Here is a 12,319-nt window from a genome sequence, read left to right as displayed (position 1 = left end):
TGAAGGTACCCACCCCCCCCCTACCCCCCCCCAAAACACAGCAGCATCAAGCAGCACCTATGAATTTGTCACATTATGGTTGTTGAACGTGGTTTTAAATACCACGTAGGTTCATGATTACTCCAAAATTATGGGAGATAATAAGCTTATTACTAGAGATTACTCAACTTTATAGTAATGAAGAATGTTACTGCACTTTTGTTCTTTTACTATCTTGATAACCGCATTCTAAACCAATTGGTTTCTTTTATATTCCTATGTAATTTACTTTGTCCATTTAAAAATATTGAGACGGGGTTCATAAGTTTTGCCAGGCTGCCAAAGGTGTCTAAGTCTCAAAAAAGATTACGAAGCCCAACTAAAGATGCCAGGTGCATATACAGTTAGCGGTCCTGTTTTTTCCCCGTCCCCGCCAAACCCATTTTATAGCAAAATTCCGCCCGTGGTGAGGAAAGCAGTACATCCAGAGTCTCAAACCGAGTAAACATAGTAAAGCCAGTCTCTTTCAGATCCCAGGACGCAGCCAACCCCACCGACAGAGTTGCCGACCCAGGGGATTCCCCCCTCAAGGCCCGCTTCCCCAAACCCTCTAATCCGCCGGCGCTGGACCCAGGGTGGACTCGTGAACTCACACTTCGGCGCCTCCTTCTTCCGGGGCAATCCCCTCATCTATCAGCTGCCGGACTTTTTGAGGAGTCCCTTCTGGGGAGCGAATAACCGCACCCCAACTCTTTTCAACCCCCGCGGCAAACGCCTGCCCCTCACTGGGCGCCGCCATCTTGGTCCGTTGCCGACTTGCTTCCCCGCGGGCCTGAAGGCTCAGCAACTTCCGTTCTGCGCGGTTAAGATCCTCCTCTGGAGGCGCGGTCCGGCGCGTTTGCCCACGCAACTCGCAGGATCTGACCGCGGGGCCCTCCCCTTCGTGGCCATCTTAGAACGAGGTAAACCCTCATGATAGGACGAGGTAAACCACCACGGGGGCTCCTGGTGTTTAAGTCTAGATTAATCGTTTCCTTTTTGCGCGAGCATATTCGGGCTGAGGAGGGGTGTTTCGAGTGCTGTTTCTCCAAATTCGACTGAGATGAGGGGCCAGGTTGGGTCTTAAAGTAATTAACTGATACGGCCTTCCTAAGTTAGGTATTTTTACAAGTGAAGAAATGGCGACCGTTTCTTGAGCGTAAATAATTTCGAACTTTTCTTAGAAACCGCGTTACAGCGGGTTTAGAAGTCTGTGGCATTTGGCATTATTGAACACCCTCCCTCCTTTGTCCGACAAGTATTTATTGAGTGTGCCCTACTGATGGTATCCTAGGCGTTGTCAATGACAGCGGAGAAAGGAGACAGGTCTTAGTGGGGTTAGACCTCCAACAAATGCGTTTTCCTCTAGTTCTGAGGTTACGATTAGAAATGCTCCGAAGAAGTACTAAGTGTATAAACGGAGGACCTAATTTAGTCTGCAGATTGTCCCGAGACTCTCGGGTGCTGGAGCTAAAATAGAGGAGATTGTGGGAAAGAGATCAGATTGGAAGGCGTTTGTCTCATCTAATCACCTGGCAAAAAAGGCTTGTGACTGAGCAATGGGCAGAGGTGAATGTGGGACCACCCTAACCCTTCCACCTCACTCTCTGTGGGCTTCTAACTCCAGTAATGTTCTCACCCACCAGGACCTTCAACCTGTTGATCTGGCCACCTTTCCATGATCCTTAAACCCAGAGCCTGCCCCATTTCTTCTCTCTCTAGCCAGCTTCGGTTCATTGCCAGTCATTTTCATTATTCCTTTGCAAAATTTGAATATGGAGTGAGAATTAGTTAAGATTGAAGAATGATTGTCTTTTGTGACTGTAGTATTGTGGTTATGGTTTTTAAAAGTCCTTTAAAAAAGGACTTACTTATTAGAGATAAATGTGTAGGTATTTGTGGGTGAACTGGAATGATGTCTGGGATTTGCTTTAAAATTCTTTGAGAGACATGTGCCTGGCTGGGTCAGTCTGGGGAGCATGGAACTCCTGATCACTGGATTGTGAGTTGGAGCCCCATGTTGGGTGTAGAAATTAAAGTCTTAAAAAAGAAATAAAGTTCCCGAAGAGAAAGTGTAAGGAGGAATACATGAAAGAAGATAGTGAAATGTTTTTAATTGTTGAATTTGGGTGATGGGTTCATGGGGGTTCATTATTTATTTCTACTATTGAGTATGGTTGACAATGTCATAATAAAAAGCAAACTATTTCCCTAAAAATAATACATTTCCTTGAATATCCTCTCAATTTCCTTGAGCCTATCTTGCCTTACAGTGCTCATTTGGCAAAACCTCTATCCCACTTGAGTTCAACTCTCCACCACTCTGCCCCTTCATCCAGTCAGCTGAATATAGTTAAAGAAAAATGCACGACATGTTGTTTGTCTCTATATTCTTTACCTCACATGGGCTGTTCTGTGGCAGACATTTTGCCTTTTTACCTATAATTTCCCAGTGCCTGGCACATAACAGATGTTGAGAAAGTATCCAGGTTTTTTTTTTTTTTAAAGATTTTATTTTTAACTAATCTCTACATCCAATGTGGGGCTCGAACTCACAGCCCTGAGATCAAAAGTCACATGCTTCAGGGGCGTCTGGGTGGTTCAGTCAGTTGACTGTTCTGACTTTGGCTCCAGTCATGATCTTTAGGCTCGTGAGTCAAGAGCCCCACGTTGGGCTCTGTGCTGACAACTCAGAGCCTGGAGCCCGATTCAGTTTCTGTGTTTCTGTCTCTCTCTCAAAAATAAATAAACATTATAAAAAATTAAAAAAAAAAAAAAGCCACTCCACCAACTAACCTGGCAAGGCAACCCAAAAAGATGTCAGTTTTAAGACATGGATCTATAAATCATTCTGAAATTTACAATTTTCGGAGTCACTTGGCAAATGTCATATGGAGAAAAGAGTTTTGGAGTTTTGGATATGGATCCTACTCCCACTGCCATCATTAACTATGTGGCCTTGGGGTCGAGTAACCTCTGGTAGTGACATTAAATGGGATAATGTCTGTGAAAGTGGTTGGCACATAGTAGGTTCTTGATAAGAACTAGTTTTCTTCCCAAGCATTTTAGCATAGCTCCTGGAGGCAGTGTTGCCCCACCTAGGCCCCCCTGTAGGAATGGAGAACTAAATCCCATAGCTGCTGGGAGTACCACCACCAAGAAGTCCTCCCTCATCTGTCAGTTCCTTTAGGAGTTAACTTGAATGGAAAGAGCCATTTGCCTTCCCCAGGGAATCCTGCATCCAGGGACTAATCAAGATGGAGATACAAAAGGCCGTATCCTTGCCCCAACTCAGGACATGCCAAAGGGCCATCCAGCTGTGGAGTTTCCTGTAGGGTCACCCCCACCCCCCTGGGGCCAACCTTGAGACTTCATGGCACTCCAGCTTCTTCCTTGCCCTATCCTGCTTCCTTCCCCTCCTTCCCATGATATTGACCCCAAATGCCCTCCCCCAAACCCTCTGGCACACTAATTTCACTCTCAGGGTCAGTTTACCCACTTTGTTTATCCCAGGGAAGCAGACAGGGCTGATGGCTCCAGCTGTCAGACTGTCTTTATTGTATATGTGCAGTTTTTTCTTTCTTTCTTTATTTACTTTTTAGTAATCTCTATACCCAGTGTGGGGCTTGAACTCACAACCCCGAGACCAAGAGTTGCATGTCCTTCTGACTGAGCCAGCCAGGTACCCCTCTATGTGTGGTTTGTTTAATGTGAGAATATACAAAAATTTATGTAAGTAAGCTTTTTATGCTGTGTTGGATCTCTTAAGAAGGAGTCTAACATACTGTGTTTGCTAGTATAATTCTTTCATGAAGTACAAAAATGTGCCAAACAGCAAGATTTACATTTTCTGTGAAAAATTTAATTTCTATAAAACATGACCATGGGCTTTTAAGTGGGTACACATTTATCAAACATTTTTATTTCTTATGGGCTACTTTTCATTGATATGCAACTTACATAACATAAAAATCACTCTTCAATAAAGTGGTTTTTAGTATACTCAGAGTTGTGTAACCATCACCATTATCTAATTCCAGAACATTTCATCACTCCATGAAGGAACCCCAGACTCATTAGCAATTATTCCCTCTTCCTCCCTTCCCCCAGCCCCTGGTAACCGCTAATCTATTTTTGGTCCCTATGGATTTGCCTTTTCTGGGCATTTCATATAAATGGAGTCATATAATATGTGGCTTTTTTTTCCCCAAAGATTTTATTCTTAAGTAATCTCTACACCCAACATGGGGCTCAAACTTACAACCCCAAGATCAAGAGTTGTATGTTCCACCAAGTCAGGCAGTTGCCCCCAATATGTGGCTTTTTTTTCCCCAAAGATTTTATTCTTAAGTAATCTCTACACCCAACATGGGGCTCAAACTTACAACCCCAAGATCAAGAGTTGTATGTTCCACCAAGTCAGGCAGTTGCCCCCAATATGTGGCTTTTTGTTTAATGTCTTTGTTTAAGGTTCATTCATGCTATAGCATGTATTAGTACTTCATTTTTTATGACTGAATAATATTCCAGTGTATGGATGGATACACCTTATTTTGTTTTTCCATTACTCGTTGATGGACATTTGTGTTGTTTACATTTTTTGGCTATTATGAATAATGCTGTTATAGATATTTGTGTGCCATTTTTTTGCGTGGACATATGTTTTCAGTTCTCTTGGGAACTCAAGGAGTTCTTTTACTCAAGGAGTAAAATTTGAGTCAGCTGGTAGCTCTATGCCTCACTTTTTGAGAAACTCTTAAACTTCTCCAAGGCAGCTGTACCATTTTACAATACCGTTAGCAGTGTATGAGGGTTCTAATCACTCCACATTCCTATCAACACTTATTATTGTCTATCTTTTATATTTTAGTTAACCTACATAATGTGAAGTGGCATCTTTTGTGGTCTTGATTTGCATTTCCTTAATCAGAATGGTGAGCATCTTTAAAATAAATTTTTTTTATGTTTATTTTAGAGAGAGAGAGAGAGAGCACGTGTGCAAGCCAGGAAAGGGGGACACAGAGAGAGAGGGGGAGACACGGAATCCAGAGCAGGCTCCAGGCTCCTAGCTGTCAGCACAGAGCCTGATGCAGGGCTCGAACTCACAAACCCCAAAATCATGACCTGAGCTGAAGTCAGGATGCTTAACCTACTGAGCCACCCAAGCACCCCAAGCATCTTTTTGTGTGGTTATTAACCATTCTTCTTTGGAGAAGTGTCTATTCAGACCATTTGCCCATTTTTCAATTGGGTTGTCTTTTTGTTCAGTTTTAGGAATTCTTTATATATTCATGATATTAAACTCTTCTCAGATACATGCTTTGCTGATATGTTCTCCTAGTGTGTAGGTTGTCTTTCACTTTCTTGATAATGTACCGTAATGTATAAGTTTTAAATTTTGATGAGATCTAATTTATTTGTTTTATCTTTTGTTACTTATGCTTTTGTTGTCATATCTAAGAATCTTTTACCAAATCTAAGATCATGAAGATTCACCTCTGTTTTCTTCTTTTATGGTTTTAACACTTATATTGAGGTCATTGACCCAATTTGGGTTTATTTTTATATATGGACTGAGGAAGGAGTCCAACTTGATTCTTTAGTGTGTGGAAATCCAGTTGTTAGAGCACCATTTGTTAAGACTGTTATTTCTGCAATAAATGTACTTGACACCCTTGTCTAAAATTGGCCACAAATATAGGGGTCCATACCTCTTTAATGAGGTATGTTTACTAGTGTTTTTTTTTTAATTTCTTCATTATACGGTATTTATAGTTTGCATTTATCCAAGGATTCCTTAAGTCTATGAGACTTTGTACATGTTCCTTTTATACTAAAAGAATTAAACATGACTGTATGTTTTTCCTTGAGAGAAACTTTTCTGGTTAATCTGTAACCTCACAGATAATATAAAAGTAGGAGTTGCCAGGTCCATTGCCTTTATGGTGATAAAATTATCTAAGGCCAAATTCAAAGGAAATTTTATTATCTAAAACGTTGTTAATTAAAATCAATAACATATCATAATTTCTTTATTTTTTATTCTAAAAGTAATAAAGTCATGTTCTAGAGCTTTCTCAAAGTAGAGATAAGGAGAAAAAAAATCCATAATTCCACTCTTCAGCACAATAGCCATTTCATCATTTCCCTCTTTTAGACTTAGTACTGATTCCACTTACACCAGGGAGTCTATGAACTTGGATAGTATACTGGGCTGAATAGTGTCGTTCCTCCACCCCCCACCACCAGCGAAAATTTATGTCTACCTGGAACCTACGAATATGACCTTATTTGGAAATGAGGTCTTTGCAAGTGTAATTAAGTTAAGACGAGGTCATACTGGATTTGAGTGGGCCCTCAATCCAATATGACAGGTGTGCTTATAGAAAGAGGGGAATTGGGACACAGAGAAGCACAGGGAAGGCACCATGTCACAAGATCGGAGTGATGCAGCTGCAAGCCAAGGAATGTCAAGCATTGCCAGCAACCACCAGAAACTAGGAAGGGGACATGGAACAGATTCTCTCCCAGAACCTCCAGAAGGAACCAGTCCTGCTGACACCTTGATCTCGAACTTCTAGCTTCCAGAATTGTAGGAAAATACATTTCTATTGTTTAAGCCACCTACTAAGTGGTATTTTGTTATAACAGTCCTAGCAAACCAATACACCAAGGAAACTAATATAAGTTAGGGGGAAAGGTACCTTTATTTTCACAATCCCCTGACTGAAATTTACCATTTCTGTCAATATAAATGTAGGCAACAAACCACAATAGTATGTTTTCTTTTTCTTTTTTTTAAATTTTATTTAAATTCTGGTTAGTTAATACACAGTGTAATATTACTTTCAGGTGTAAAATATAGTCACTCCACACTTCCATAATATACCCAGCACTCATCACAATAAATGCACTCCTTAATTCCCATCACCTACTTAAACCACAGTAGTAATAACTGTACTGTCACTCTGTCACCCTTAGAAAGCCAGATATTTTCATATACCATTAGAGTTACTGCAAGTACCTTAAAATATTGTTTATACCCTATTTTAAATTGGTAGTTATGGAAGCTCCCACTCAACTTTGTTATTTCATGGGATGATTTTCTATATCAAAAAGTTAATTCTTTTAATATTTTGATAGCTGTATTTTAGTGCAATTAGTCTCCTTGGTAATTTTATACATCTTATTTTATGCATTAAAAAAAGATTATTCTGAAAAAGTATCCATAGGCCTTACCAGGCTAAAATAATTTCAGAACCCTTGATTTACGCAGTGAAATTTGCATGGGGAAACAAGAATATTGTCTTGTGAAATGTCTCCGGAGAGAAAGTCAGTGGAGCTTTTCCACCTACCGTGCAACCCAGCGGACAAAGGTGTTCCCAGATCCACCTAGACCTCGACAAATTATCTTTCCCATTGAGAGGAATCCTCCCTCCTAACTCCTATTCCCTTGTTTGTTTGTTTGGGTTTTTTTTTTGGTGTGAAAGATTATTTGGGGGCTGAAAGTGATTCCAACTATGTTTGAATATATTTTGAATCCTTGGATTTCTTTAACATCTTTTTGTTTGTTTTTTGCTGTTTGTAAACTTACATCCTAAAAGACAACGTGCTGTTTTGGGACTAAGAGATCATCAGTCTTACCGTTTCCACCAAAGGACAGAAGAATAACTGTAGGTTAAAAAAGAATAACAATAACAAAATCTTGTTAAAAACTAATAAGAATGTGTCCAAGACATATTGTATAGAAGAACAAAAGCTGCCTGCAGAATACACTCTGTAACCCCATCTATGTAACAAACTAAAATAGAATACCCTCACATGTGTGTACGTTTGTGTAAAAGATCTGGAGGGGCACCTAGGTGGCTCAGTCAGTTAAGCATCCAACTCTTTTTTTTTTTTTTTTTATGTTTATTTTTGAGAGAGAGAGAGAGTGGGGAGTGGGGGAACAGAGATAATCCAAGCAGCTCTATGCTGTCAGCTCAGAGCTCCATGTGGAGCTCAAACTCACGAACCATGAGATTATGACCTGAGCCGAGATCAGGAGTTGGACACTTGAGGTGCCTGGGTGTCTCAGTCGGTTAAGTGTTCTGGCTTCAGCTCAAGTCATGATCTGACAGTCACAAGTTCGAGCCCCACAACAGGCTCTGTGCTGACAATTCAGATCCTGGAGACTGCTTCAGATTCTGTCTCCTTCTCTCTCACTCTCTCTCAAAAAATAAATAAACATTAAAAAAAAAAAAAAGAGTGGGACACTTAACCAACTGAGCCACCTAGGCTCCCCAAACATCTAACTCTTGATATTGGCTCAGATTATCATCTCATGACTGTGAGATCAAGCCCCATGTTGGGCTCCTGCTTGGGATTCTCTCTCAAGTCTCCCCTTTCCCGCTCATGTTCTCTCTTTCTCAAAGTAAATAAAAATAAACTTAAAACAAAAAAGAAAAAGATCTGGAAGAATAGACCTCAAACCATTAACAGTCTTTTGGGGTGAGGAGTAGGATTGGGTAGCAAGTGAATGGGAGAATTTCACTTCTTCTATATCTTCTTCTACTTACAGAAGATTTTACAGTAAGGATGCATTCATTATTTTACAAATCAGAGTTTGATATAAAGACTCAAAATAATTTCCCATGTGGCTATTGGGCCAATCTTGGGACTATTACAACTTTATGTATGTTTATCTTATTTCATCTCTCCCAGCTGACTAATTAAAGAGCATTTTTTTTTTTAAAGAATCTACTTTGTGTAGGGGTGCCTGGGTGGCTCAGTTGGTTAAGTATCCAACTCTCGATTTCGGTTCAGGTCATGATCTTGCAGTTTCATGGGTTCAAGCTCTGCATCAGGCTCCACCCTGACAATGCAAAGCCTGCTTGGCATTCTCTATCCCTTTCTCTGTGTTCTCCACTTGTGCTGTCTCTCTCAAAATAAACTTAAAAAAAAAAAAAGAAGAAGAATCTACTCTGTGTAGGAAATCCCTCACATTTGTATTGTACTGTATGGTTTACATCTGTTTCTTACAACTCTAGAGGTAGTATATTAATTAGGATTTTATTGGCTTCAGGTGACAAACCCAGTTAACTCTATCTTAAGCAAGAAGGAGCATTTGGTAGAACAGTATTTCTTAAAATGATTAATGTTCATTCTACCTTTTGATTTTGTTCATCCTGTTTTACACAGAAAAAAGCCTCCTCCTCAATGTTGACATGTTATTTTTATCAAAAGTTCAATGCATACATTACCTATAACCTTATGTATGCTTATAGTGCTTTAAAACAAAATCAAAATAAACTTCTAAATTAAATAACCATATATTCAAAACAGTTCACATTAATGACTGATGTTTGCTGAACTATAATCACCAATGTTGGAGAAAAGTAGAAAAACACGGCTGGCTTAGGCTCTTTATTTAATCTGCTTGTGTGTGATTTCGTTTCAATAGTATTAACACATGCAGAGAGTGCCTGTTCATATATGCTTACCACACCAAAAATACAAAATGGTATTAATAGTTTCAAGGTTTTGTTTACTTGTTTGGGATAATGAGACTTAAACTTCACAAATCTTTGCCACAGAGCATTCTCCTAAAGTCAATTTTTTTTTAATTTTATTTTTTTTTAAGGTTTTTATTTATTTCTAGAGAGAGGGAGTCACAGACTGAAACAGGCTCCAGGCTCTGAGCTGGCAGTCAGCACAGAGCCCGACGCGGGGCTCGAACCCACGAACCGCGAGATCATGACCTAAGCGAAAGTCGGACGCTTAACCGACTAAGCCACCCAGGCGCCCCTCTCCTAAAGTCAATTTAATGAGCTGTCATTTAATATCTTCATAAACTTATCTTGTTCCCTTGCAGTTAAGTTAGTATAATTTAAATTTGAATCACATGAGGGGCACCTGGGTGGCTCAGTCAGTTAAGCATCCGACTTCGGCTCAGGTCAGATCTCACGGTTCATGGGTTCAAGCCCTGCTGACAGCTCAGACCCTGGAGCCTGCTTTGGATTCTGTGTCTCCCTCTCCCTCTGCCCCTCCCCCACTCATGCTCTGTCCCTCTCTGTCTCAGAAATAAACTATAAAAAATTTTTTTGAATCAAATGAATATATAAGACAATTATTACTGAAATTGATAACAGGAAATCCTATCTGGACTTCAAGTTCAATATTGCAGATGTTGAAAAAACTGTCCAGGGGGCACTTGGCTGGCCCAGTCGGAAGAGCGTGCCACTCTGGACCTTGGGGTCATGAGTTTGAGTCCCACACAGGGTATAGAGATTACTCAAATAAATTTTAAAAAGTCTAGTTTTAGCTCAGAACTTTCTTTTTTTTTTTAAATGTTTTATTTATTTCTAGGAGAGAGAGACAGCCTGAGCAGGGGAGGGTCAGAGAGAGAGGGAGTCACAGACTGAAACAGGCTCTAGGCTCTGAGCGGGCTTTCAGCACAGAGCCTGACGCAGGGCTCGAACCCACGAACCGTGAGATCATGACCTAAGCGAAAGTCGGACGCTTAACCGACTAAGCCACCCAGGTGCCCCTTGGCTCAGAACTTTCTATTATTAAAGGAAATCAGTAAATACTCAAGTAACTCCATCATATAACTCTAAAAATGATTGACCATTATTCAGTTTTCTTAGAAATTTACATTTCTTATTGGATTTGGAACATTAGGACCCCTGTGAAACTCACTTTTGGATTGCTTTCTGTGACAGCATGAAACCTTCAAACATGCCATGAGTGCATTTTTTCATGTTATGCAGCAGCCCTTGTCTTCTTCTCATTAGCCTGCAACAGCTAAATATATTACTTCATCTCATTATGTCATTTTTCTGACATCAAGTGTAAACTTATCAAATAACAATAAACTAGTTTAATTCTGTCTCAGTCTTTCAGTTATAAAGCACCACTACAAGAGTGTTCTCTCTCTTTTTTTTTAAGGTTTATTTATTTATTTGGGTTTTTTTTTTTTAATTTTTTTGAGAGGGAGCGAGAGAAACTGCATGAGTGAGTAGGGGAGGGACGGGAAGAAAGAGAGGGAGAGAGAATTTCAAGCAGGCTCCACGTGCTGTCGGCACAAAGCCTGATGTGAGGTTTGAACCCACAAACCATGAGATCATAACCTGAGCTGAAATCCAGAATCCGACGCTTAACCAACTAAACCATCCTGATGCCCCAAATGTTTTTTTTTTTCCTAATGTTTATTTACTTTTGAGAGAGAGAAAGAGAGGGAGACAGAGGATCCAAAGCAGGCTCTGTGCTGACAGCAGAGAGCCCAATGTGGAGCTTGAACTCACGAACTGTGAGTTTATGACCTAAACTGATGTTTAACTGACTGAGCCTCTTTGGCACTCCTATCTGTACTTTTTAATGTACAGGTTCCAAGTTGCACTCATGACCCCAAGATCAAGAGTTGACTGAGGCAGCCAGGTGCCCCAAGAGCATTGTCTTTATAAGTGAAGATTGTAAGACTACATGGCTTAGTGCTAGAATAATATCGCACTTAAGTCATAGCCTAAACAAGGATTCCAATCTTTTGTGCTACTGCTCAAATATGCATGTGAGGACAGGTTTTTTTTTTTTAAGTTTATTTATTTTGAGAGAGAGGACAACCGAAGGAAGGGCAGAGAGAGAGGGAGAGAGAAAAACCCAAGCAAGCTCCGTGCTGTCAGTGCAGAGCCCCAGTCAGGGCTTGATTCCATGAACTGTGAGATTATGGCCTGAGCCAAAATCAAGAGTTGGCCACTTAACTGACTGAGCCACCCTGGTGCCCCAACATGATAGATCTTTAGTGTGGCTGGTAGGAGATATTTGGTAGCAGAGGCTGCTGCCTATAGGAAGTTCACCCATGGCAATGGACAGCCTCCCCTATAAATCCTGAACCCAGTTCTCTGGAGTGATCTTTGAAAACTTATCTGATCATGTCACACCTTTTTTCTTAAAGACTTCAATGGCACCTCACTCCATTAGGATTCAGCCCAAGCTCCTTCATGAGATTTGTCTTTCCAGTTCATCTTAAGCAGAATTGTTTAACTCCTTCCCTATTCAGAATGAAATCTTGGTTTTACCTTTGCAAAGTCCAAGGTCTTTTTTCCACATATCGAAGGCAAACTCAGGCTTTTATGTTTAAAGCCACACAAAGAATAAAGAAACACGGAAGCTTTGAAATAGTGGGATTGTGTGCGTGTGTGTGTGTGTGTGTGTGAAGTGGGGGTGGGATAAGGGCAAAGAGTTGCATTCAAAATTTCCATATATATTTTTTAGATGGGACTGAAGTTACTGGGCTTCTGGGAACCTAAAACTTTGGTAAACA

The 12,319-nt window shown here is 40.4% G+C and overlaps 1 protein-coding gene across 1 annotated transcript in view; it reads right to left on the bottom strand.

Annotated features, from left to right (window-relative positions):
- Nucleotides 1-778, bottom strand: part of ZC3HC1 (zinc finger C3HC-type containing 1) — a 19,607-nt gene extending 18,829 nt beyond the window's left edge. Inside the window, exon 1 of the mRNA XM_077770779.1 lies at nucleotides 633-778. Coding sequence (XP_077626905.1) covers nucleotides 633-778 — 146 coding nt within the window. The remainder of the gene's footprint in view (nucleotides 1-632) is intronic.
- Between the last annotated feature and the right edge of the window lie 11,541 nt (nucleotides 779-12,319).

Source organism: Crocuta crocuta, unplaced genomic scaffold (assembly GCF_008692635.1).
Source record: "Crocuta crocuta isolate KB4526 unplaced genomic scaffold, BGI_CrCroc_1.0 scaffold266, whole genome shotgun sequence".
NCBI lineage: Eukaryota > Metazoa > Chordata > Mammalia > Carnivora > Hyaenidae > Crocuta > Crocuta crocuta.
Note: the sequence above shows the minus strand (reverse complement) of the source record. Positions and strands in the feature narration are given on the sequence as shown.